Source organism: Myotis nattereri (assembly GCF_964212035.1).
Source record: "Myotis nattereri genome assembly, chromosome: 1".
Taxonomy (NCBI): domain Eukaryota; kingdom Metazoa; phylum Chordata; class Mammalia; order Chiroptera; family Vespertilionidae; genus Myotis; species Myotis nattereri.
Genome location: NC_138075.1, coordinates 8,595,828 through 8,623,316, shown reverse-complemented (window position 1 = coordinate 8,623,316; position 27,489 = coordinate 8,595,828). Strand labels below are relative to the sequence as shown.

General features: G+C 51.3%; 1 protein-coding gene across 7 annotated transcripts; it reads left to right on the top strand.

Moving 5' to 3' along the window:
• On the top strand, positions 1 to 27,489 carry MOK (MOK protein kinase). 7 transcript variants are annotated; one of them, XM_081099257.1, is made up of 12 exons: positions 49 to 207; positions 4,569 to 4,683; positions 10,284 to 10,373; positions 11,737 to 11,807; positions 20,233 to 20,311; positions 20,428 to 20,476; positions 22,241 to 22,419; positions 23,316 to 23,417; positions 24,328 to 24,501; positions 25,003 to 25,096; positions 26,219 to 26,416; positions 26,497 to 27,489. In XM_081099257.1, exons 1-12 carry the CDS (start codon positions 201 to 203, stop codon positions 26,575 to 26,577), a joined length of 1,239 nt encoding a protein of 412 aa, XP_080955383.1. In that variant the 5' UTR covers positions 49 to 200; the 3' UTR covers positions 26,578 to 27,489. The 7 variants fall into 7 exon arrangements, with proteins under 7 accessions (XP_080955386.1, XP_080955389.1, XP_080955387.1 ...); XM_081099258.1 differs by lacking the exon at positions 24,328 to 24,501 and having other exon boundaries at positions 45 to 207; XM_081099261.1 differs by lacking the exons at positions 10,284 to 10,373; positions 11,737 to 11,807 and having other exon boundaries at positions 36 to 207.

The following is a 27,489-nucleotide window of genomic DNA, read 5'->3' as shown; positions in this document are numbered from 1 at the left end:
GCGCGGGAGGCGTCCCGGGGCGTCCCGGGCTTGGCGGTTGCCAGGGCGACAGGGACACAACATGGCGGCCGGGTCCTAACGCTCCGACCGGGACCACCGCGGAGGTCCTAGTTCGAGGCCCCGCCTCGGAGGCGTGGAAGCCAGGGCCCTTTCCTCTCCGCCCAGTGTCGGCCCGGGGCTGTCGCCGGCCTCCGTCCAGGATGAAGAGTGAGCGGGGCCGGGCAGGGGCGGAGCCGGAGGGGCTGGGAGCGAGGGCGGCGGAGGGCCCAGGGGACCGGGACCCTGAGGGGCCGGGCCTCGTCGCCTGGGGCGTCACTGGGGGGGGGGGGGGGGTCCCCCAGCCCCCCTGGGCTGGAAGAGCCGATGAGTTGAAGGTGCAAAAAAATATTCCGACCTCCTTTGCTGTGGAAAGATTAATTACGTTAGTGTAGTTGTAATGTTAAATTTGCATCCTGTCCTGATTGTCAGTTAGTAGTGGTATACGGCCTCAATCGTGTGGCAAAGATATTAAAAATAACCGACTTCTCTCACTGACCCTGTACAAGCATTCTTATGTTCGCCTGTTGGACATTGTGTACTTGTCTGTCTCTTTCTCGAATGCACCCAAAGCTCTGGTTAGAGTGCAAGGCCTACAAAAGTGCAGAAGGTTTGCACTTTTACTTACAGTGTGAACTTATATACAGCACACGCATTTCTGTACCATATTCCTTTTTTCCTTTCCAACTGTTTATTTTGCACATTTTTGAAGCTACAGCAAAGTTGCAAGGAGAGTTCCTTGAATGTTTATAAACCCTTCACCTAGATGCCCCACTATGTTCTGGCATCTTCTCTCTAAGCGACGCGTTTATTTTTGCCGAACCTTTGACAGTTAGTTGCAGACAGCATGATATTTCAGCACTAGCAATTCAGCAAGCGTGTGCTAAGAACAAGGACACGGTCCTACACAGTCACGGTACAACTAGCGTGTTGGGACAGTACTGTCATCGGGCATGCAGTCTATAATTCGGATTTTCCCAGTCATCCCAATAATGTTCATTATAGGTGTTTTTATTTTTTCCAGGATCCAATCAAAAATCACAAATTGCATTCTGATGTCCTATTTCTTTGGTCTCCTTTAATTTGGCAGTGTCCTGCCTTTTGTGTCTTTTTTTTAAAAAAATATGTGTTTTTATTGCCTGGCTGGTGTTGCTCAGTGGTTGAGTGTTGTCCTATGAACCAGGAGGTCATGGTTTGATTTCCGGTCAGGGCATATGCCCGGGTTGCAGGCTCGATCTTTGATGTGGTCGTGCAGGAGGCTGTGATCAGTGATTCTCTCTCATCGTTGATGTTACTATCTCTCCCTCTCTCTCTCCCTTCCTCTATGAAATCAATAACAAAAAAATATATAAAAAATTATGTTTCTATTGATTTGAGAGAGAGAAGAGGGAAAGAGAGAGAGAAAACATTGATCGGCTGCCTCCTGCACATCTCCTACTGGGTATGGAGTCCACAATCCCAGGCATGTGCCCTAACCAGGAATCAAACCTACAACTTTGTCATATCGGGAACAAAGCTCTAACCAACTGAGCTACCCAGCCAGGGCCAAAGGGTGCAATTTGAATTTTATTTTTTAATTTTGTTATTGTTGTTAATCCTCACTGGGAGATATATTTTTCATTGATTTTTTTTTTAGGGAGAGGGAGAGAGAGAGAAAAAAAAAACATTGATGTGGGAGAGACACATGGATTGGTTGCCTCCCGCACAGGCCCTGATCAGGGTTGGGGATCAAACCTGCAATCCAGGTATGTGTCCTTGATGGGAAAATGAACCCAAGACCCCTTGCCGGCCAGAGCAGGGTGCAATTGAAATGTAAAATGTTCGTGCAATTAGGAATTATTTTCTGTCCTTTTGTGTTTTCAGGATGTTTGGTAATTCAGGTCACAGTTTTCCTCACTACACCGAGTAATTAATTGGGTGCGGAACTTTTCCTTGGAGGTTCCTGACCTTGTTTTTGTCATTTGGTTTGAATTCCTTAATCTCTTGAAATGACTAGACATTAGAAGCGGAATCTTCTCCCTGACAACTGTGGTCCAGGCACATGCCCCGAACATAGCGATTAACCTCCCCCAGTTCTTTCCATTCCTCAGCTGGCTGGGCCCCACGGCTCTGCTGCACGTCACCTGCGTGATTCAGAGCTTCAGAAGCAGTGCTTGAATACAAATGTTTGCACTTGGGCGTGACAACTTGCTCTTTTCTCAAAAAGTGAACTTGACCTCCACTTTCACGGTTAAATAAGGTTTAGATTCCACTTAAACAAAAGAGCCTTGGTTTCATAAAAGTGAACAGTTCGGGGGGGGGGGAGGGAGACATATGTACTACTATTAGTAATACTTTAAACAATAATAAAAATAAAAAAGTGAATAGAATCTTAATGAACACAAGTGATCTCATTTATTTTCCTTTTTCCACCTTTTTTATTTGGTTATAGTAAGTCCTCTTTGTCCTTGAGTCTGGGTGGATGGTTGGTTTGGTTTTGGGAGACTATTTATTTCTAGTCCCATTAATGTGGGGCAGGGATTGTCCCTAGCTCAGCTCTGCACCCTTCACAGCGCTGTGTGTACTGGTACCTTAATATTTCTTGTCTGACTCTCAAGGCCTGTGAACTACGCGGGTTCTGTTGGAGATGAGAGGGGGCTGTTCTCTACCTCACCCCCCCTTCATTCTTGTTTTGTAACCAGACCTTCTGTTACTGACAGAGCCATGGAGGAATAGTGACCCTTTTTCCAGCACAGACAGCCGCCTCCAGGGCTGCAGGTTCCATTTGTCGCCAACTGATTTCGATGGCCTGGAGGTGCCTGCAATGTTGGCCCACACTTGGAGTTTGTACTGAACCCACTAAGTGTACAGTTGCCCATTTTTAAAATATGTTTTTATTGATTTCAGAGAGGAAGAGAGAGGGAGTGAGAGATAGAAACATTAATGATGAGAGAGAATCATGGATCGTCTGCCTCCTGTATGCCCCCTACTGAGGATCGAGCCTGCAACGGGGCTTGTGTCCTGACCAGGAATCTACCATGAGCTCCTGGTTCACAGGCCGACTGAGGAAGCTAGAAGTTAATTTTTAAAAATTAAAAATAAACAAGCAGTTCATGCTCACTGTGGAATATTTATGCCATGCTGAATATTAGGCAGAAGCTGAGAGTCTACCGTACCCCCTTCTCCCTGAGAGCCGCGCCATTGCCAGGGACGGTGTGGGACGGCCTCGGTGGTCTTGCTGCACAGCCACGTTGATTTCCGCATCGGCTGTGCCACGTCACGTGGACCCTGCCGCACCACAACCTGCACCGGTGTTGAGTCCTATGAAAGTTACTGACAGGAAAGGAAAGGAAGAGAACATTTCAGAACAACCAAATTTAAGAGTACTGGCATGGTAGTCTACATTCAGAGCTTCTTATGAAAACAAACTAAGTAGGAAATTGACTGGAATAGGAATATTTTAAAATTACATATCATTTCTAAAAAACTGTATTACTTCTTTTTAAAAGTACCTTTTTTTCTTGCTGGTATGTTCAGGTCAGAATTCGCACAGGTTTTTAAAATGTGCCACATCGTCCGGCTGGCGTGGCTCAGTGGTTGAGCGTTGACCTCTGAACCAGTAGGTCATGGTTTAATTCCTGGTCAGGGCACATGCCCAGGTTGCGGTCTCAATCCCCAGTTTGGGGCGTGCAGGAGGCCCCTGATCAATAATTCTCATCATTGATATTTCAATCTCTCTCCCTCTCCCTTCCTCTCTGAAATCAATAAAAATATATATTTTTTTAAATGTGCCATATCGAAGGGGTGTGGAAGAGGCTACCTCCTTGAGGCTGAATAGTTTCACAGGCCTGCTCTGTGCTGCTGCAGGTTTGGGATCTGAAGGTGATGGACATTTTTTTTAATATATTTTATTGATTTTTTACAGAGAGGAAGGGAGAGGGATAGAGAGTTAGAAACATCGATCAGCTGCCTTCTGCACACCACCCACTGGGGATGTGCCCACAGCCAAGGTACATGCCCTTGACTGGAATCGAACCTGGGACCCTTCAGTCTGCAGACCGATGCTCTATCCAATGAGCCAAACCAGTTAGGGCATGACAGACATTTTTATTTAATAGGTTTCTGATCTATTTGCTTCCCGTGAGTTCTGCATGTGCCCTGACTGGGAATCGAACTATGACAGCCGTGGGCAAACTACGGCCCACGGGCCGGATTCGGCCTGCTTGAAATGAATAAAACTAAAAAAAAAAAAAGACCGTACCCTTTTATGTAATGATGTTTACTTTGAATTTATATTAGTTCACACAAACACTCCATCCATGCTTTTGTTCCGGCCCTCCGGTCCAGTTTAAGAACCCATTGTGGCCCTCGAGTCAAAAAGTTTGCCCACCCCTGAACTATGACCTCCTGGTTCATAGGTCGACACTCAACCACTGAGCAACACCGGCCAGGCAACTGCCAATATTCTTACAAGTAAAATTTTCGCTGTCTGGAAACAAGTACAAAATATATATATAAATAAAATCTGTTTTCATAATTGTTTTTATTTATAGACTATAAAGCAATTGGCAAAATAGGCGAGGGAACGTTTTCTGAAGTTATGAAGATGCAGAGCTTGAGGGATGGAAACTACTATGCATGCAAACAGATGAAACAGCACTTTGAAAGGTAGGCAATGAGGCGGGTTAACACTGGAAGCAGACTCGGGTTTAAATCAGCAGGGCAGCGCAATATTCGTGGGAAGATTCTAGTCATGTGATATATACAACACAGTCAGATTTCTCTAGGCATTCCCCCCTGTTGGTGCAGAGTCTTCTGAAGTGTTTGGGGATATAAACGTTGATTCCAGACTCTCAGTGTGAAGCACTGTTTCTGAGAGCAGAAAGGAGTATAGGGCACTAGTGGTGTCCAAGAGTATGGAGAACAGTAATTTCATCCTCGAGACATCGCCACAGGGTCAAAGTCGTCATCCCTGTTCTGTGCAGGAGGACAGTGCGAGGGACGTGACGCGGCTGACAGCTGACACTCTAGGCCCCTAGGTGGGCACAGCCAGATTTGAATCCAGATTCCTCATCCTCACCGCCACAGTGTGTGGCCGTTACCTGCCCTTCCGAGACTGCTGTTGCTGCTCTCCTGCCTTCCTCTGTCACTTCTTCCTTTGTGCGACAAATTACTCTTTTTCTTTTAATCCTCACCTGGGGATATTTTTTCCATTGATTTTTTAGAGAGAGTGGGAGGGAAGGAAGAGGGAGAGAAAGAGAGAGAGGAACACTGATGTGAGGGAGACACATCGATTGGTTGCTTCCTGTTCTTGCTTCGACCGGGGCCAGGGATCTAACCTGCAACCCAAGATCCTTCAGTCCGAGGTTTGATGTTCTAACCACTGAGCACCTGGCCAGGGCCGTCAAATTACTCGTGATAGAGAATTGGACGCAGTGTACTGACGGCCCGGCATGTGGGAGCCGACTCTTAACAGCCAGGTGGCTGAGGACGGACTATTGTAGCAGCAGTTGCGAGACAGTTGCCTCTCAGAAGAGAACCGGTCCCGCTGTCAGGCTCAGGGGCAGATGTGCTTGCTGACAACAGGACTTGCCAGCTGTTATTTTAGTGAAGAGATGCAAATAAAGAGTGGGCTGCAAATAGCCTCCCGACGCGGCGCTTCCTGAGGCTGCTGGAACAGACCCTTGCACGGGCACGCTCACTGCGGAGCCAGCCGCGGCGTGGCCTGCTCAGCCGCACATGCCCTGAGCGGAAGGGAGCGCTACCTGGAACACGGCTTAGAAGTCAACCAAGATTAGACTGCCTCGGGAGGCATTCCTGTGAGGGGTGGCAGACACTCGTGTAACCCCTGCCCCTCCGGAGGAGGTAGCATCACCTAAGGATGTGGTTTCCTGCCGGTGACACGCCAGCTGTTCCTCCATCCACCAGGTCCCCAACACACCGAAAGTGCACCCTGGTGTTAGCAGGAGAAGGGTCTCAAGGTCCGGGCCATTGTTACTGAATGCTGTTCTTGCTAATGGTAAAATACAGCACAGTAGTTTGCAGACCAGCTGTAAACAGGATGAACTTGACCGGAGCTCAACCAGGATCAGTGTAGCCAACTGCTGAGAAGAGATCAGTAACACTCGTGCACCTGAGCCTGGCTTCCTTGTCTGAGGGGCTTGAGGAGCAAGCGACGGGAGGACTAGGAAGTAGCTAGCAAGGCGGGCGTGTGCTTAATGTTCAACAGACGGCAGCCTCATTGCCGAATGGGTCATCGTTTGATGTAGTTGAGAACAATTCTTGCTCTTTGCCTTAACTTTAAAAGCGGTTGATTAGAACACATTTTTCTTTAAAAAACCCATAATAAGTAAAGATTTTTAATAAAGGACCACGGGATTTGTGTTCCTTTGCTTTGCTGTCGAGTCGGGGTGCGTGGGGAGGTGTCTGCAGTGTGAACCACACTGGAATGTTGCTTGCCTTGGAAGGGAGCGTGGCCCTGGGCCACTGGTGGCCGGTGGCTGACGTTAGATGATGGTCACCTCAGGCTCATGGACAGGTGCCTGCCGCCGGGCAACAGACCCGAGGGGAATTGGACTCTGGGTTTTTGCTTGTGAGCTCTTACCTGCTCTTGGTACATATGTTCAATGCAACGCTGTTGTTATTTATTTAAAAAACTGTCCAGCTCTGGCCACTGGAGTTCCTTCAGGGTGGCTCTGTTTCTTCTGACGTGCCCACCCTTTTCTTATTCCGTCAGCACTACAAGATTCTGTCGCTCATCTTGTATTTCCCCGGCCCTAGAACCCCCATTTCTCTAAGGAGGCTTGTCGCCTTTTACTGGAGAAAGATACTTGGAAACAAGACTTCAGCACCAGGTGTCCTCATGGCGCCTGGAATGTCATAACCTCCGTAGACGAAGCCAGTGTGCATGTGCACGGACCCATTTAACCGCCCCCCACCCCCCGCCAACCTCTCTCTCTCCACCTATCTACCCAGCCGTCTGTCTATTCAAATCACCACGAGTACATACTGACATCAATAAGTGACTTGCTTCTAAAGAATAGAAAATAAAGAGGAAAAGAGAGTGACTTTACAGTGAGAAACCTGGACCATCTACACTCTCATTGTGAAACAACTTACCCTTATCCACTGGAAGAATAACTTTGGGTTCCTTTAAAAATCCATTTGCTCTACTTCTCATTGTCTAGTGGCCCTGCACCGTGTGTGGGTGGTGTGAGAAATGAGTAGCGGTGACAGGAAGTCATGCCAGGTGACTACAGTGGTTGCTCACCAAGCACCTGCCGCCATGCCCAGTCCTGGTGAATCACTGCCTGTCACTGGTGCTCGCTGCCACCCTCGGGGGACGGTGCCTGTGGCCCTCTATCAGGGTGGAGAACCGTGGGCTAGAGAGAGAAAGTCCCCAACCGCCCGGGTCACTGAGCTGGCAGGTGGTAGAGCCAAGTGGGACCCAGTCTGCAGGTCCCTGCTTATTGGCAGCTCATCTCTCTTCTTTCGTGAAATGTGCAAGAGTCTTTCTTTCTTAAATATTTGAAATAACTCATCAGTGAAATCATCTGGGCCTAGAAGTCTTCTTTGTGGGGAGGGTTCAACCCCCCCGTGATGTTTGTTACAGCATCAGTCATAGTGGTAAAAAGCTGGCAACCCGTTTAGTGGAACGGGTGATAACATCACGGTACATCGTGGCACGGAATGCTGAAGACTCAGGGCGCCACCCGGAGTGGCACAGGTCGCCGGCACCATGAAGATCTGGTCTCCGGGGCACGCCTTGGACCAGCCCTGGGAAACTGTTCCAACAGCTGCAAAGCAGAAATACCCACACCCTGTGAGCCCAGGTGTGCTGGGAGCTGGCGTATCGGACGGACGTCTGATCCCCTCCTGGAAAGCTGCACAGCCATCGACTTCTCAGCACAGACGGGAGGGCCTTCCACTGCGAAGCTCTGACCCGTGCGGCAGGAACCAAAACACCTGTGCCGGACCGTCCGTAGTTGACCCTGTGGAGAAACGATGGAACTCCAGCCCACTCATAACCCATCTACAAATAGGATTTCAGTAGATGGGAGACATGCACCAACCACATCCTCAGGACGCAGGAAAACTATGTCAACTCCAGAGGCCATCGTCACTGTGAAAGGAGGCCTTCTCCGTAGTCATCTCCCAGTGCTGATGGCAAGTTCGGATCTTCAAATGCTAACGGAGGCCGGAAGCAATGGGCTGGGTCATACACAGAGTGAATGCTGAGGCTGAGAACTGAGAGCTTCGGTAAGGGGAGCATGAGGACACCGTGGCGGCAGCAGCATTTGCAGAGGCTGATGGAAGTTGGTATACAACACCCAGTCCCCCAGATCCCTTCTAGCTGGCGTTATATTTATTTAGTTTTGGTTTGGTTTGGTTTTTGTTAATCCTCACCTGAGGATATTTTTCCAGTGATTTTTTAGAGAAACTGGAAGGGAGAGAGAAAGAGAGAAACATTGATGTGAGAGAAATACATCGATTGGTTGCCTCCCACATGGGGCCAACCAGGGCTGGGGATTGAACCAGCAACCAAAGTACATGCCCTTGACCAAAATCAAAGCCGGGACCCTTCAGTCCACACAGTCTGACACTCTATCCACTGAGCCAAACTGGCTAGGGCTATTTGTTACTTTTTAAAATGCAACTGTATTTTAAGTGGAATTTTTTTTTAATAAGCCAAAGAAAGGCTGTGTGACTTGATCAAAACAGAGAAGTTCAGGGTTTCTAAATAAAAGGGGAGATAAGATTTTTAAAAAGCTTTATTGAGATATAATTTGCATATCATAAAATCTACCGGTGATGGGTGAGTTTAGGAAATTGGCCCAGTTCTGGAAGACTCCCCATCACGATGAGAAGAGTGGAAACCACCTGTCCTGGGTGGTGAGGAGCTGCTGTCCTGAGCCTCTGGGGTGCCGCCCTCCCTGCCCTGTGCTGGGCCCCTGCCCGGCACTCCCTAGAACAGTGATGGCGAACCTTTTGAGCTCGGCGTGTCAGCATTTTGAAAAACCCTAACTTAACTCTGGTGCCGTGTCACATATAGACATTTTTTGATATTTGCAGCCATAGTAAAACAAAGACTTATATTTTTGATATTTATTTTGTATATCTAAAGGCCATTTAACAAAGAAAAATCAACCAAAAAAATGAGTTCGCGTGTCACCTCTGACATGCGTGTCATAGGTTCGCCATCACTGCCCTAGACCGCCGTCTGCCAGCACCTAGTGGGCCCCCTTTCGGACCCTCTTCCCGAGCTGTGGGCTGTGTCCTTTCTGGTTGTTTGTTGACCGTGGCGCACAAGCTGCTAACAGTTTGAGTATCATCCTGGGTGTGAGGGGGAAACGGGGCAGTGATGAAAGAAGGGTCTGAACTTCTAGTTAAAAGTATCCTACACGCAGACTATTGAGGCTCTTCTTACACAGCAGGCTCCCGTTGGTTGGCTGGCATGAGATACTTCCGTTTGCAGCCACATTGATTTAAGATAACAGTATACTATTAGATACATAACTAAACAGAATGCTGAGCTCCCCTCTCTCTGTTAACAGAATTTCACCAGTTCAAAGGGAGAAGATTCGCACAATCACTTCCTTTCAGAACCTCTGAGATGAAAGTCTCTGGTGCCTGAGTTCTCATTGGATGTGAGCCCTTGGGCCCAGGCTCGGCACGGAGACCAGGCTCCCTCAGGCTCTGCGTGGAGAGCGTGGCAGCCGCAGGCCCTGGGCCGCAGTGACGCTTGCATTGATGGATTTGGGGTGTAAACAGGGTGTCAGGTGTAGCTGTCTTCTTAAAGAAAAGCCTGCGTAGACACACCTGCTGAGAGAGCACCTGTCACCAGGTGAAGGAAGTTGAAAAAGATGACCGCCTTAAGTAGGAAGGAAGGGTGGGCCTGTTTGTGGAAATTTAAAATGCTTATTTTTACATGGCTTTTACATTGCTAGTTGGTTAGTTTCCATAAACTGATTAATAGGAAATTTTAACATCTCTGTTTATATTTATTAAAAGAAACTACCAAGGAGCTAGATGGGGATAAATTGAATTTATATCCAAAGCTATAAGGACCTTGAGTTTTATAAGATAATGCACAAACATGATACGCCTAATTTCTACTGCTAATGGGAGAAATAAAACCTGATTGACTTGCTTGAAGTATTTGTGAGCTTGTCAGTTCTGATCATGGATGATAAGTAATGATTGAATAGCCCGAATTTTAAAGCTGACCTGAGTGATAAATTAGCTGTTTATTTTTGCCTACACAATAGTATTGAGCAAGTGAACAACCTCCGAGAGATACAAGCACTGAGGCGCCTGAATCCACACCCAAACATTCTTACGTTGCATGAAGTGGTTTTGTAAGTATACTCGGGCCTTTAAAAATTACCTACATTTGATGATAATGGTTAAATCTCTTTTTAAGAAAGAAAACCATGGTTGGCATTTTAGAGATCTGTTTTGTAGCCCAGAGAGTCAGCTGTGCACCTGATTCATAATGTGACTCTGGGCTCCTGAGGCCTCAGGTGTGAACTCTGACCTGACCCGCTGGGTCTGGGTCGTATCTGGGGGGCAGATGGGGGAGATAGGCTTCCCTTCCCGACCATAGTCATCTGTTCATCTCTGCAGTTTCATGTAGCCTTTCCTGTAGCCTCTCTTGATACGGTTTCAGGGGATTGTTTATTCCTGGTCTAACTGTAGAACAGTTTCCATGAGGCTCACCCCCCCATCAGGAGGTCAGGGCACAGCTGGTTCCCAGGCACCGTCCCCAGAGTGGGGCTTAGCAGGGGTTCCAGGCCCTGTCTTTCCCTGGGCCAGCGGTGCTGATCCCCGAGAAGGTGGCGTGGCCTTTTAACACCTGCCAAGAAACTGCTGTCTCTGACAGCTAAGGTGCGGCAGATGCCCGTCAGAGGACCGAACAGTTTTAAACTCCGTGTACACTGTCTTGTTGCAGCGTGCGGCCTCCTGGCCTGCGGTGTGCTGAGCCGTCAGTTTGGGCTGCGTGTAGATACTACAGTCTGCGTGTGACAGTCACGACTGCCTGCGGGGAAGGTGCTTTACGCGCGCTTTAGAAAGCGCCCTGTCCAGAGTGGCTGGGCCTCCTGGCAGCCCTGAGAGACAGGGGGGGCCCCTCCTGAGCAGCCTGCGGTGTCACAGGCTGCCCTGCCGGGGTCAGAGGCCCTTTCGGGGCTCCTTGAACCCAGGGGGAGCTGGCGGCGCAGCCAGAGGCCTCTGTCCCCACTCTGGGCAGGATGTCACTCGGGCGATGCCATTCATCTTTCTCCTGCTTCCCTGACTAGTTTTGGACTCTGTTCCCCACCCCACCCCACCCCATGGTAATGAGTCACATGGATTTAGGCAAATTAAAAGTAAGCTTGCACTTGCAGGCATGACTTAAACCCTTCTCTCCTTGGTTATTCTGTCTGGCCCACCCCCCAACCTCATTTCTTCTCTCTCGAGAGTTAATTTTATATTGTCAATACATATGTCTTTTAAAATGGGGAGGGGGGCTTTTAGAGTTTGTGCTTAAAGCAGGGTTTTACTATTATTTTAAATTAATTTTACCTGAAATGTAACTTCTGGTTCAGTCATTGCACTCCAGGCTTTGTCTGATGTGGGAGTGCTTTATCTTTACAAGAAATGTTTACAGATGAATTAAGTATTTGATTATATTTTCTGATTAAGACATGAGAAAACATTTCAAAAACCTGCTTTCTTCTTCAGTGACAGAAAATCTGGTTCTCTTGCGCTAATATGTGAGCTTATGGACATGAATGTTTATGAACTGATACGAGGTACGTAGACTCCTTTGAAAGCTAATGTAAGAACTGACTGTAAAGCCTGTAGTTCATAGTTGCTGGTGCTCAAGGTCGGTGCACGGGAGGGCAGTCGTCAAGTATAAACACACAGGGCTGACCATCCGGCGGTAAATGAAATGAGAAGGAAGGCCGTGCGGGGAGGAGGATGGCGCGCGGGACAGCCGGGGCCTCCGCACTGCACTCCCCACCGCGAGGGTCCCTCTCCCCCGGGCTCTGCTGCTGATCCACGTTCTGTTCTCACCTCAGAGTAAGGCGGGGCTCTCCCCCCAAAGAATCCCTCACATGAGAGGGAACCTCCTTATATCTGGATCCTTCCACGGTCTCCCGAATGACAGACAGGGTGCTCATTCATTGGCTTTGCTTTGAACAATGAAGCCCTGTTCAGGAGAGCATGACCAGGGCTGGCTTTGGAGGCTTACAGAGGTCACCTGAGGGGAATGGAGAGGAGCAGGCAGATGTTTGGCCCACATTTAACCACGGTCCCGGGCCTGTGACCTCACCGTTGTGTTAGATGTCAGGACACGTGAGCCTTGTCAATGTCACTGAGAAAGCCCAGAGGAAGTGCTGCATTTCACAGGTCACACCGTGCTTATGGGCCAAAGGAGAGAAGAGCCTCCTCACGTCACGGGAGGGACTGCTGCTGGCTTGGGATGGAAGGTTTGCGGCGGCACCATAGATGCTTTCACACGGCCGGCCCAGCCCAGACGGAATTGGTGTCTGCGGAACTGAAGGTCACACTGCGCTGCCGTGGGGACTCCCACGCTGAGCACGCCTGGGGGAGGCACACAGTTGTTTGATGAGGCGGGAGAGTGGGGAACGCGTCATGGCTCGTTAGTAGAGTTCACATGCGACTAGAAATACGTGGACACATTGTTCGACATGCATAAAAGTCGATGTAAAATGTTTGGATGCAAAAGCTTTGGGATCTTTTTGGGAAAATAGAAGATTTCTATCGGGGACTCTAGGGTATTTCTTATCATTACAAAACGTGTGTATTTTATTCATAGGTTTAATCTTGTTTTAAATACAATTCTAACAGAATTAGATCTGGTTTCTTGGTCTAACCCTATTTAAAATAGAGTCCTCTTAGAGCAGTGGTTCTCAACCTTCCTAATGCCACGACCCTTTAATACAGTTCCTCATGTTGTGGTGACCCCCAACCATAAAATTATTTTCGTTGCTACTTCATAACTGTAATTTTGCTACTGTTATGAATCATCATGTAGATATCTGATATGCAGGATGTATTTTCATTGTTACAAATGGAACATAATTAAAGCATAGTGATTAATCACAAAAACAATATGTAATTATATATGTGTTTTCCCATGGTCTTAGGCGACCCCTGTGAAAGGGTCGTTCGACCCCCCAAAGGGGTTGCGACCCACAGGTTGAGAACCGCTGTCTTAGAGGGAGCTTCTAGAACCTGGAGCACCAGCGATAGCAGAAAGTGACAGGGGACAGTCTATCCTGGGGAGGCTGAGAATACAGAGCTTGCACGTGCGTCTGAAAACAACAGCAGAGGTTGAGAGCCATCTGGGCAAACAGCTGTGAGTCTCCACATTCCGCAGGACAGTTAGAAAAGGCAGGCCACACGGCGGGTGGTGGCGGCCACCACTCCACTGCGCACAGAGGAAAGGCAGGACAGTGAACCCGATGCTTCTCAGAGTCCCGTTTAAAATGATTGCAGTGGAGAAGAGTTGAAGAAGTAAACTCGTTTACCTGGGAATCTCACGTGCCCTGCATGGGCCCGGGGAAATGAGGTGTTACCGTGTTTCCTAACACCTGCTGCCTGCCGCGGGCCCTTCACTCCATCCTCTGTGTGTGTAACTAAGAGAGTGCAGGCTGGCGCACATGCAGCCGAGAATCAACACAGCCTCGCCAGCTCCCTTCCAGTAATGTTGGTGCCAGGAAGCCCAGCTTTTACTCTGGGCGACCCTACCTAACTGCCTCCTTGGCTCAGGGACAGTTCTCGGTGTGAGACAAGTGCTCACGTTAGAATTCTGAGTGTTGCTTCCTACAGTGGATAGTTCCGAACTCAAGGTCAGAGGGTCATTTGAGAAAGCTTTGTTCGGAAATAAGTGTGTAACTTTCAGTAGTAGGGGAGCTGTATCATTGGGGACATTGCACCCATTTCTTCCAGTCTCTGCCTCCAGGGAGAGACTGTGGAACAGGCTGTGCAGTGTGGGTGACTCACTACACAAACACGGTGTCACCCACAGGCTGGCCTGTGTCAGGGGGTCAGAACCTGGGAAAGCGGCCAGCAGCGATGGTCAGACACTGAGTGCTGGAACATGCATCCTGACTTCAGAGTTGTTAAACACAAAAGGTCTCCCTTAGATCACTGATGAAATGAGGTGACTGGTAGTAGCTACTAGTTCATGAATGCTAGCCACATGCCAGGCACTGTTCTTAGCACTTTAGAGGAGTTAACTCATGTTACCCTCACAACAGCCCTATCAGGCACATGCTGTCCTTATCCCCATTTTAAAGATGAAGAAGTTGAGGCACAGAGAGATGGGTAACCTGTGCAAGGCTCTGCACCTAGGAAGCGGTAGACCTGGGGTCTGAACCTAGGCTGGCTCCCGAGTGAGTGTTCTTAATCACCCCACACCCTGCCTCTTGGCAGCCCGCTGTGGTTGGCACTTTTATCATCATCCCCAGTTTACAGGTGAGGAAAGTGAGACCTGAAGGAGTAAGTAGTAACCCCAAGTTAAGTTGTTCATAAGTAACAGAGCCAGAACTTAAAGTCAAGCCTGACTCAGAAACTTCAACCGTGATGCCCTACCGCCACCCTGGCCTTCCTATTCCTGGCCCTAGCTCAGTGCCGCAACTGACTGGACACTTAGTCATTGTTTGCTCTTGATCTGACACTGACTTACTGAAAGTCAAATCAATCACTAAAGCTTTTTCTAGTAGGATCAGAATTCATTTCACTTACTCCCTTGGACGATGAGAATATTGAGCAGCACCATTAAATACCGGGACCAGTCAATGAACCGAGAGAATGTCCCTGCAGCCTTTGCAGAGCTGTCTGCGGCGTGCACAGCAGTGTCGGGAGCCAGCAAAGCTAGAGAGGCAGCAAAGAAGATGCATTTTTAAATGCAGAGAGTACAGCCCACCGTAGAGATAAACTGTATGAAGCAAAATCATGAGGGAGTGACTTGCTTGGGGTCGTTTTCTCTTCCTCCAGTAGATGTCAGATGAGGCAGAGGTGACCGTGGGCCCGAGCCGACCAGGCTCACCCGGAAAGTGGTGGCATTAGGCAGATGCAGGGGAGCGTTCTCGTTCACCGTGACAGCCATGGGCTGTTCTCAAGGTGGGGACCCAGGGGGAGCACGACAGACACAGCTCCCTCCCCCATGGAGCTCACATCTGATGAGAGAGAGACAGCAAATCAGTGAAGAAGTGACCCAGAACTCCAGACAGGGCCTGTGGTGTGAGAATGAAACAGGCCGCTGCGGCTAGCGGCACAGCTGGTGCAAAAGCCCTGAGGCCACCGTGAGGTGAGAGGCCACTGTGGCCCCACCAGAGGAGGAGGGTTGTAGGAAATGAGGTTTGCAGGGTCACCGGGCTGGGGGTTAGATCATTCAGTGGGGGTTAAAGCAGGAGCTAGGCTTGGCTGCTGATTGAGGGCCATAGTTAGACTGTTCCCACTGGAAGGAGGTCACAGTTTGATTCCCAGTCAGCGCACATGCTCAGGTTTTGGGCTCCATCCCCAGTAGGGGGCGTGCAGGAGGCAGCCGATGGATGATTCTCTCTCATCATGGATGTATCCCTCTGTTTCTCCCTCTCCCTTCCTCCCTCTGAAATCAGTTTTTTTAAGAAGAAGAAAAAAACATGTTTAAACCAGGGGGATGATGTACTTTGATTGGTGTTTAGACCAGTGTTTCTAAAACTATGGCAGAAAGCCAGATTTGTGTTTTACTGTCTGTTGTGGACCAAACCGTTTGTAAATGCAGTAATTACCAGGAAACGGCCCTGTGCTGGGATGTCACCCAATATTGAACTGCTGCCACAGCTTCCAAGCAGGGCTGCTCCTTTCCGTCATCCCCGCTCCGACTGGGAAGTCCCAAGGCGGCATCAGTGTGCGGCTGTGCTCTGAGGAGCACCATATAGGGGCTTGTTGGGCTGCCGTGTAGAGAAGAAAGTGACCATACATAGATGTAGGGTCATCCCCTTTCATTGCAGACAATAGCGTGCATTCCTGCTAGTTTAACCGAAGGCTTTTATTATGTGGGACGGAGCTGACAGAATCGTGGGGAGCAGGGTACGTGGAGGGGGGGGCAGGGCTGAAGCAACAGCCTCCAGGGTGAGCCCCTGGGAAGTAGCTTCCCAAGCGATTGCCCTGGGCTGCCCGAGGGTCTTTCACGAGTGGGTCAGACCACATCTGGAGCCCCACACGGAGGCATGTCATTTGGCTTTCTAGTCTGGCGTGCTAGACGGTGGGTGGGATGGGTCTGTGGGGTGTGCCGGGGGAGAGGGGTGAGGAGGGGGCACTTGGGAGGAATTTTCAGGGAGCTCCCATCTGAGTGAGTTAGTGACAGGGTGAATGGAGACTTGGCTGGAACCCTGGTCTGTTCATTCAGGCGCCGTCCGTGGTGGGAAAGGCTGTTCTGGAACATCTGGAGGAGGGAGGCACGGTGCTCACCTGATCACAGAGACACCTGCTCTTTGCCTGCACTGCATGTGATCCTGCCTCCTGTTTAACTGTCAGTGACTTCACTCTGAATGGCTGGTTAATTGTGCCCTTGCCCCTCGCCCCTCGCCCCTCGCCCTGGCTCCTTCACCTCCGCCTGTGCTCTGGTGGGTCCCCTGCTTGCCTGACACAGACCTGCTGCTCCACTGGGTGTCCGACTGTGCTGGAGTGTTAGCTCTGGCCTCCAGGAAGTGGGGTGCTGGCGGCTCCATCATTGGTGTCCCCAGATGTCCGTCATGCACCTGGATGATTGGACACTGAGGGTCATAGTTAGACTGTTCCCACCGGAAGGAGTCACCCGCTCTGCTGGTTCACCCGCAGAGGAAGGAGTATGTTGTAAAACCACAGGTCTCGTGCAGAAACCATGTCTGCCAAGGGAGGTGGGACCAGCTAAGCTCTGGTTGCCGAGTGGTCCCTGGACCACACAGTCCCCTCCTCCTCTCTTGGCAGACATGGCCCCCCAGACCCTGCGACCCTCCATTGTCAGCAGACGGGCCCGTGTGGAAACCCCAGTCACGGGCCGCCTTGTGGAGCGTGGGCTGTAGCAGGTCCAGTGGGCTGGCCTGGTCACCTTAGGGTTATATCTTTAGAGGCTGTGGGTGGGGCGGGCATTGTGAAATAAATCCACGTTGCTGGGGAATGAACCAGGTGGGGAAAGGTAAAACCAGCTTGCTGTAACTGTGGCTGTAGCTACAGGTCATTTCCATGGTCAGCTCAGGCCGTGTGCTGGTTACCACGCAGCCACTAACTGTTCTGCCTGGTGTGACTGTGTCAGACTAGTTCGGTTGTGTGTTTCTATTTAATCAAATCTGACCCACTGGTTGTACGATGAACTCCACTGTTTTTAATGTACCAAGAGAAAAAAAAAAAACATGCCAATTCAGCTCTGACACGTAGCATTCTCATCACTTAGCGATCGGAGTTTTTTGTTGTTTTGTTTTACAGAGAGGAAGGGCGAGCAATAGAGAGTTAGAAACATCGATGAGAGAGAAACATCAATCAGCCGCCTCCTGCACACTCCCCACTGGGGATGTGCCCGCATCCAAGGCACATGCCCTTGACTGGAATTGAACCTGGGACCCTTCAGTCCGCAGGCCAACGCTCTATCCACTGAGCCAAACCGGTCAGGGCAGCGATGGGAGTTTTATCGAGGTTAGAAGAGAACCCTTTGGGGTCTATTTAGACGGTTCCCGTGTCCCTGTGTGCAGGTGTACACAGGAAAGTCGGGTGAGGTTGGCCTGTCCGGGGGCTCCTCACACTTCCCGAGAAGCAGAGTGATGGTGGCTTTGCTTTCCTTAATGTCAGTCTGCGTTCAGAGTGTGAGTGGCGTCACTATTTTGTCCCCGGAATTCTCTTCCAAGCCAGTGACACCTTCCTGGTGGTTTCAATGCTGGTGCCTCGGGGGAGCTGTCTGGCACTGTTGCCGCAGCACAGACCTCCCACGCGGCGGAGCAGCACACCGGCCAGAACAAGCGCTGTGCCCGGGGTGATGAGAGGTCGGTCAGGCCCTTTAATGGGGGTGATCAGTTCCAACTCTGAGGGCTGCTGTCAGAGTCCAATAAAACATGTGCTAAGAGCTAAGAGCAGTGCCTGACTCACTGCCTTCAACAAACATCGACAGCTGTTATTATTATTTGACAGTTCACAGTGGAGCCAACTCCACTTTAGAGTCGAGGAAGTGGAATTTCAAAGAAGCGATACAGCACTTGCCTAAGATGAGCAGCTTCAAAGAGCAGAACTGGGAGGACCCCGTCCTTGAGTGTGGCCGTGGTTGCTGAGAGGGGTGCCGGTCACAGCTCAGGCTCCTCGCTGAGTCTAACATCTCACCTGCTACCCTCTGCCGGTCCAGATCGCTAACCGCTCGCAGAACAGGGGCCATGATGCAAGGCCCTCCTTTGCAAAGCACCGCGTGGTGCCGTGGGGCACGGCCTCTGGGCCATTTGGCTGTGCCATGGTGGACCCAGTGTGCACCTTTAAGACTGGCCCGCAAAGCCAGGCACAGGCCTGGGGACTGGGCCCCCTGTGGGAAGGGGGAGTGTGATTGGCCTGTCACAATGCAGGCTACACTGGCAAACACATTTCCTCAGTGAGGCCTGACAGCAAAGCCGTAGTTTAGCATTGCGTTCACATTACTAGTGCCGTACCTGACATTCTTTAGACTCTTAATGAGAAAAGTAGTAAACATTAGCTTGGAAAAGCTCACCTGGTCAGGATAGCTGAAACAGACAAGGCCTTGCCTGTCTCCATCAGTAGCTTCGCTCCGTCGGGCAGGGATTCTCCAGGGAGGGGAGGCGCCAGGGCTGCGCGTGGATGGGGTCCCCAGGAGGAAAGGGTGGGGGTCCCCAGGAGGAAAGGGTGGGGGTCCCTGAAAAGGGCCCCTCCACTGGGACTGCAGGCAGCGGAGAACGCAGGGCCAGAAAGGTCTCCCCGGACTGAAACAGCTGCACTTCTGTCAGCCTGTGATCTCGACCCTTTGAAGTGGAAAGCTGCATCCAGCAGGGTCCCAGGGAAACTCCGGGTTTACCCGTGACTCCTGCTGGCCCCGGGCAGCAGTGGGAAGGAGGGTCCTGGAGGAAGGATTCTTAGCTGATGCAGCTCCCGCCACGGGTCGGAAGGCGAGCACCCGGATTCCTGTGAGCACGTCGGCCGGGGTCCAGTCCCAGCAGGTCCAGGGGTCCCCAAAGGTGTGGACGGAGTCGGCGAAGAAGGAATGACACGGAGGCAGCGTTCAGTTGATCAGCAGCTTAGCCAGGATCTCTAGCCAAGTTCTGGTCAGGATCTCCAGCGAAGTTCTGGTTAGGATCTCTAGCCGGGTTCTGTGTCCATGTTCTCTTGTTAGGTTCTCCAGGTTCTCCAGCCAGGCTCTGTAGCCATGTTCCCTCGCTAGGTTCTCCAGTCAGGTTCTGTCCAGGTTCTCCAGCCAGGTTCAGTCACCAGGTTCTAGTCAGGTTCTCTTGCCAATTTCTGTAGTCAGGTTCAGTCCAGGATCTTTTGCCATGTTCTCTTGCTAGGTTCTGAGGCCAGTTTCTGTCCAGGATCTTTTGCCATGTTCTCTCCAGCGAAGTTCTTCTGTCTCTAGAGAATGTTCTGTGTAGGTTCTGTGCCAATTTCTGTCTCTCTTGGTTCTGTCTTCTAAGTCCTGTGTTCCAAGTTCTGTGTCTTGCTGTCTTATTACATCTGTATTTATACCAGTTGATTTAATCCTATCAATCTCTATTACAAAGGTTAGGGCGTTTCTTATCTCCATTCCAGGGAGTAAAGATTATGTAGCTTAAGCATGATTATTCATAGTTAAAGTGATTAATTACCCGCCTGGCACTTAGTTGAGGGGTTTTATTCCCTCCCTAACTTCAGGGGAAAATCCCTACCTGGGGAAACAACCTTTCTCAGAGAGGAGACCTTGGTTAAAACACACAGTGCCAAGAAGGTGAGCAAACATATTAAGAACAGTATGCCATATATGCCAGGTCCTTTGAAACAGCAAGGATGGACCGGCTCCCGGCACACGTCCCCGTGGGTGGAATTCTGAACGGCTCCTTTTGTAGGTACACTCTGTGTTTCCTGTAAAACGGCTCCAGGTCATTTCTCATAGGAAGTTCGGTTTTCACATACTATTAAGTAAAAACAGATTCTGCTTTTTATTTCAAAAAAGGGTCCCAGGACCATTAGTAACCATATTTGGCTGTTTCCTTGATTGTACAGGGAGAAGACATCCATTATCAGAAAAAAAAGTTGTGCACTATATGTACCAGCTATGCAGGGCCCTCGATCATATGCACAGGTACGCTCTGGAGATGCGGTAATGGGGTGTATTAACAGTCATTAGGAATGCAATGTAAAGGCATGTGAATGAATGAGGTACAATTAATTCTACCCTTCCTTTTATATTGAATGCAGAAATGGAATATTTCACAGAGATGTAAAGCCAGAAAATATATTAATAAAGGTAAGGGCTTTTATACGAAAAGTTGATATCAGAATAAAGGTAGAATGTAAAACTTTTTTAAAAATATATTTTTATTGATTTCAGAGAGGAAGGGAGAGGGAGAGAGAGAGATAGAAACATCAATAATGAGAGAGAATCATTGAGCCAGCAACCTGGGCATGTGCCCTTGACCAGAATTGAACCCGGGACCCTTCAGTCCCCAGGCTGATGCTCTGTCCATGAGCCACACTGGCCAGGGCTAGAACATAAGATTTTTCACTGGTGCTTTTAGTCCCAGTAACTGGAGACCAGGCTTGCAATAGGATTTTTCTCCTCATGCAGCTTGGAAAAGTGGTCCATTTAATAAATGTCATCAATATAGCCGTACATCTGGAAGGAAATAATTGTAGGTACTCTCCTCAGACTATGTACGAAAACAAACTCCATTCCCATGATCACCGCAAACACTCGAAATAGAAAAGTGGAGGAATCAGGATTCGGGCAGGTCTGTCTCCCTCCAAAGCCACTAAACCAGTGATGGTGAACCTTTTGAGCTCGGCGTGTCAGCATTTTGAAAAACCCTAACTTAACTCTGGTGCCGTGTCACATATAGAAATTTTTGATATTTGCAACCATAGTAAAACAAAGACATATTTTTGATATTTATTTTATATATTTAAATGCCATTTAACAGAAAAATCAACCAAAAAAATGAGTTCACGTGTCACCTCTGACACGCATGTCATAGGTTCGCCATCACTGCTACACCATCCTCACAAATCCAGTTGATGGACAAGCCCATCACCCCGACAGTGTCCTCCTGCCCCGCCCCCCGGCAGAGTGACGGACTTTCTGTTATTATAGAATTAGTGTGCATTTTCTAGAATGTTCTAGAAATGGAGTTAGATAGCATGTACTCTTTTTTGGTCTGGCTTATTTCACTTTGAAATCGTCCCACAGTTGTTAGGTGTTCTCTTCTGTTTTTCCGTTCTGTTTTCTCTGCCTTCAGTTTGGGTTGTTTCTGTTGGCCTGTCCCCCAGCTCCCCGAGTCTCTCCCGGGCTGTGTTTGGTCTGTCGGTGAGCCCAGCAAAGACGTTTTTTATTTCTGCTAATTTTATTACATTTCTAGCGTTTCCTTGTGATTCGTTCTTAGAGCTTCCATCTCTCTGCCGGCATTTCCCACCTGAACTTGCATGTTGTCTACTTTTTCCATTAGAGCCCTTCACAGGCGAATCACGGTTATTTTGTTTTTTAAATATCTTTTTATTGATTTCAGAGAGGAAGGGAGAGGAAGAGAGAGATAGAAACATCAATGATGAGAGAAAATAATTGATCGGCTGCCTCCTGCATGCCCCCCACAGGAGATCAAGCCCAAAACCTGGGCATGCCCGAGGCTGCAGTCATTGGCAGCATGTGTTTTGTTACCTGAACGTGAGGGGTGAAGAAAATGGAAGGAATATCCCGAAACCCGTCTCCCTGGTCTGTTTGACTTGCCCGGGTGGCGCTGGGGCGTCTGACTGTGGTGTGCGACTCGCTCGTAGACTCACCCTGGGACTTAGCTTTTCCCAGGATCTGCAGACATTGGGAAACGGTTGTGAAACATGTTCCCCTGAATAGAAGCACCACTTCCTCACCTGTCAGGGGCAGGGTTAGGGTAACTGGCATTTTACAAGCCAGGTTAGATGCTAGTCGTTTTCCCGTTAGTGCATAAACATTTGAGATGGCTTATATTACAACGGCGACTCCATGAGACGTCATTTGTCCCCGCTTTTCTCCCCCCTGCAGCAGGATGTCCTGAAATTAGGGGACTTCGGGTCCTGCCGGAGTGTCTATTCTAAGCAGCCGTACACGGAATACATCTCCACCCGCTGGTACCGGGCCCCCGAGTGCCTCCTCACCGACGGCTTCTACAGCCACAAGATGGACCTGTGGAGCGCGGGCTGTGTCTTCTACGAGATCACCAGGTAGAGCCGCACGGCTGTGTCCGCAGGCCGCTCCGGCCAGTGCACGTCTGTGTACACGTGCTGACGCAGTCACACGGCAGGCCTCACGCCAGGCCCTTCCTTCACAGCACGATTTCTCAGTCATCCTGAGGCTGTGACTGCTTTGAACTTAACAGAGTGTGTTTTGTCCACACTTTTCCTCACTTGCTGGTGATGGGGAACAGAACACGCACAGCCCAGCCCCGGGTCTCTGCTTTCAGCTTCATCAGTGAAATGATCGATCACCAAGCTAGGAACCGAGTGGAAACGTGCCTACTGCCACCTGTGGGGCCCGCCGGCAGGGGACAGGGTGTGGGGGTGGGGTGGGGGTGAGCATGGCCCGGCCCTGCCCTGGAGGTGCAGGTGTATCCAGCAGGATTCTCTGGCCTGGCAGCGTCCCAGTCCTCACCATCCTCCAGCCCCATGCCCCGCCTTCGGGCTTCCCCGCGGTGGGCGGCGTGGCCTGGGAAGAAGAGAGGAGGTGAGGCGGGTGTGGGGGAAGCAGCCCTCGCAGAGGGTGGGCACCCCCAGGCTCAGTGTGTTGTTAAGGACCGGGGTGCATTTAATGTCTGGGTGATGCATCAGACGGAGAGCCCAGCATAGGCAGGGACCCAGGTCCGCTCCCACCTGCTCAGCCGACGGCTTCATGAATCCAGGCATGTGTTCACACCTTTCTAGATCATTCATATTAATAATTGTTAGTTTTTGAAAGCTGCGTTGCGATTTCACTGACGCTGAAAGTGCCAGCAGATCACGCGTTCTCTGGTGGTAATTCAATGCCATGAGGTAATTTGGGAGGATGTTACAGGACTCCGGGGTCAAGAACGTCCAGGATGAAGGGGACTGTCCTAACCACGGCCCCTGTCACCTTCTTCCAGTCTGCAGCCCCTCTTCCCTGGAGCCAATGAGCTGGACCAGATCTCAAAAATCCACGACATCATGGGCACACCTGCTGCGAAGACCCTCACCAAGTTCAAACAGTAAGTGCCCCGTGCTCCCAAGGGCCCCGTGTGGCCTTGTCCCCCTGCCAGGGCTGGCAGCACAGACGGAGGGACTGAGGGTGGGGCCAGGCTGCCCTCTGTTGCCGGTGCAGCCCTCAGTCCTTGGGGCCCCCTGGGGGTCCGAGAGGGATGGTCTTCCTCCAGCATCACACAGCAGTTCCTCCCGTCTTGCCGAGGCCTGGCAGTGAGGTTCTGTCGCTAAATATTTACACTCTTGCACAGCACGTGGAGGCCTTTGGGTGAATGAGGTTCCCCGGCACCGGCTCCGTGCGGGGAGGACGTGGAGCAGCCGCCCCAGCACTGCCCCACCCGACCATTAGGATTGTGTCCTGGTCAAAGATGAAGCTCAGCGGGGGGTGGGCCCCCAGGGAGGCCCTGTGGGCTGAGGGTGGCAGCGCCCGGCAGCTGCAAGACCTGGGAAGGCGAGGCAACAACTATTTGGGATTCTTCTTCTTTTTTAAACTTTACTCCCTTCTTCTCAGCTGGAAATGTGACGTCAGTCTCTGACGAAGAGTACATTTATAGCGTAACGGGTTTCAGCACCACCACCCTTTCTTTAAGTCTGAGACCTGAGAGCAGTTTGCGGTCACAGCACAGCTGAGGGGAAAGGACAGAGGTTCCCATATAGCGCTTGCCCTGCACGCACAGCCTCCCCGCCGTCGGCACCAGAGGGGCGCGTCTGTTAGAATGATGAGCCGCATTGACCTGACCCGGCATTGGCCCCCGAGGTCCACAGTTCCCACGAGGGGCCACTCTTGTGTGGCACCATCTGTGGGTTTGGACCCTGTGTATTCTGCCCCTTTAAGTCACAGACTGTTCCCCCAGTGCAGGTCCCTGTAGAGTCGTGACAATGACATGATTATTTATTATCATTGGGCTTTTAATACAGGTCGAGAGCTATGAGTTTTGATTTTCCTTTTAAAAAGGGATCAGGAATACCTCTACAGACAGCCAATCTGTCCCCGCAATGCCTCTCCCTCCTGCACGCCATGGTGGCCTATGATCCTGACGAGAGAATCACTGCCCACCAGGCCCTGCAGCACCCCTATTTCCAAGAACAGAGGTGGGTGGTCTGGATGACTGGGGGCAGGTGCTGGCTGCTGAGACGGGGGTGGGGGGATGCAGTGGGCCGCCCAGCGGGGTCCCTGGACAGCTCTCTCTGTCCTTTTCTGGAATATCTCCCAGAAGGGGCTGTTAGCGGCGCCATGGCAGGGCATGGGAGGGCTCTGTTAAGATTGTGGGAGCCTGCCTGCACCATTGTAAACGCTGAACTCGCTGTAAGGTCTGAGCACATGGGCGTACCTGATTTGGAAGTACATGCTCTGAGCTGTCCGACTCCACACCTCTGTCCACTCCTGCGTGTGACCGTGGAGATGACATCTGACCCAAACCTTGAAGCTGGGGCAGGGGTGGGGGCCTGGGGCAGGGGGGAAAAAAAGAAAAAAGTCCTCAGATAGTTCACGTGGAAAGTAGAGCAGTGACCGTGCCATGACAAGCACCTCTGGAGACAGGGACAGCAGCTGTGCGCGGGTTCTCAGTGGGGCCCCCGTCTTCCCCCTTGCAGGGCCACGGAGAAGCAGGCTCGGGGCAGCCACAGAAAAGCGGCACCGGAACTGCTCAGTAACAAGTGGCAGATTTCCAAGGAGGGCAGCAAGCAGGTACGGCGGGAGCAGCGAGCAGCGGGGTGGGGGTGGGGTGGGGGGTTGGCTTGCAGCGGACTGCACACCCCAGGTGACTGGTGTCTGAGGGGAACCCCACCTGCGAGGGCTCCGCTGCCCCACCCTTCCTGCCCCTCTTGCTAAGGGTCAAGGACAACATCTGTGAGCAGGCCCGACGAGGGCGCTGGGGTTCCTCCAGCCCAGGGGTCACTCCCTGTGCCCTCAGACCCACCCAGCGGGGGGCACAGAGAGCTAACCGGGCCCAGGTGACCCAGCTCCCAGTGATCGCCCAGAGCATGCCGTCTGCTCTGCCAGAGCCATGAGCCCCTTGGGCGCCAGACGAGCTCCACCCCGTCCCAGAGATAGTCTCTCACAGCGGCTTAGAAACGACAGCCTCACTTGGCAGCACCTTCATCTTCTGGCCACGTGCCATGTGCTCAGCCCGTGTTGCCAGTCATTCAGCGTCATGTCCACTTGCCCCTGCTTTTACTGCGTGTCACTACGAGCTGGGGTGGGGACGCATGTGCACCTGCAGCCAGGCTGCTTTCCAGACTCTGGGTGCCCCGTCCCACCTCCCAGTCTGCCCGGCCCACACGTGTCAGTGAGGCCACAGAGCAAGCGCTGTAGGCTTTGCAACCATAAGGTCTCGCCACAGCTGCCCGCATGGACGATGCTTAAAGGAATGGTGGGGCTGTGTTCCCATACAACTGTTGACATTTGAATTCCATACAATTTCCACATGCCACGAAAGCATTGTCAACTACGAAAGAGGTAAAAGCCATTCTGAGTTCCCAGCCGCACAAAAGCAGGAGGCAGCAGGTTTGGCTGACCTGGGGAGCCGGCAGTAGGCACCCCCACGGCCTTGGCTCAGCCCCAGCGCGGGCCGGCCAGCCCCGGGGCTGCACCAGGGCTCAGACCCACACGCACCAGCCTGAGGTGCGGACCCCTTGCCTCCGGGTGCGGGGCCACCTCACTTTGGGGTGGCCAGGTCACCTGTTGTCTAGTCGCACCTCATGGTCAAGAAGTTCTTTAGGCAGAAGTGGCTCCAAAGAGCCTTCTGTCTCTCCTGATTTCTGTGGAGACACCACCCGTGTGCTCAGCTGACCTGTGTTTTGTTTCAAGAAACAGCCCCTGAAGCAGGAGGAGAGCCGACCCCGGAGACAGGGCCCGGCCTACCTGATGGAGCTGCCGCAGCTGAAGCTGCCCGGGGCCACCAAGCTCTCGTACTCCAGCCCCGCACTGCACTCCGTGTTCAGACCTGGAGCGAGCGGGAAGGTGCCGGTGCTGAGACCCCTGAAGTGTGGGGGCGCAAACCAGAAGGTAGCGCCTTACTAGCTCCCCTCAGCGCTGCCGCCGCCGCCGTCCTGGCCTCCACTGAACGTCTGTCATTTTCTTTTCAGACAGATGCACAGAAGGAGCTCAAGCCTAACCTGAAGCAGTACCACCTGCCCACGATAGAAAGGAAAGGCGGGGGATACTGAGCAGGGCGTCAGCTGCCCTCGAGCGTCAGTGCGGCTCAGTCCTCCCAGCCCCGGGCCAGCGAGCGCAGCCCGCACGCCAGCGGCACCACGGCCTGGGGCCGCCAGCCCCGCTGCTCGCATCCTGAAGGCGCCGAGCTGTCTGTTCCGCTCTAATACACGTGTAAGCCATCTCCCTCGAAGGTGCCATTTCACTTTTGTAACCAAGACTTTGGGACAGGAAATCTTTTGTATTTTTATATGACTCCAAACAGAAGTTAGAGTTTATATTTGTTATTTAGGCTTGGCTTCCCCGCGGGCTCTGCGTGGGCTTCCAGCACATCGCCAAGAGCATGTAGCACGTGACTGCGTGAGGATACGGGACTTTCATTAAAGAATAGCCCTCGTCACAGTATTTCCTTGTGGTACCATTTGCGCTGAATGTGTCACCACCCAGTCCTTTGTTTTAGCTTTTGTGAACAGATGGGGGATTGATCTTGGGAAGACTTGGGTGCGGCTTGATTTTGTTTCACTGGGGAAGCCGTGAGAGGAAGCCCAGGGCTGTGCCCAGTGCCCTGGTGCCGCCCAGGGAGCCGCAGCTGGCGCGGTGGTGCTGGGCACGTGGGCAGGCTTCCCCGTGGCCACAGCATCTGAGCATCTGAGGCCCAGCTGGCTCCCGTGAGAGAAAACGCCACTTCCTGATGGGTTGGGGGCACTGAGCTTAGTGTCTGGGGCGCCAACAACAAGCCGGGCACCGAAGAACCTGTTCCTGTGGAGGGGGTGCTGCAGAGACGCCGTGGCGCTGGAGAGCAGGGTGTGAGCCCGGCCGCCGGCAGAGCAAAGACCCTGTGGAGCCCCCGTTTTGGTCATTGTAACCTAATCATTGAGTGTTCCTTCTTCTCATCTTCTCCAACTCACATTTAAAGCAAATTTCTT

Excerpts from the sequence above, each read along its gene's own strand:
- MOK (XM_081099257.1), top strand. Across the intron at positions 4,684-10,283 it reads ATGAAACAGCACTTTGAAAG|TATTGAGCAAGTGAACAACC; the intron begins GTAGGCAATGAG and ends CCTACACAATAG. Across the intron at positions 23,418-24,327 it reads ACCCTCACCAAGTTCAAACA|GTCGAGAGCTATGAGTTTTG; the intron begins GTAAGTGCCCCG and ends CTTTTAATACAG.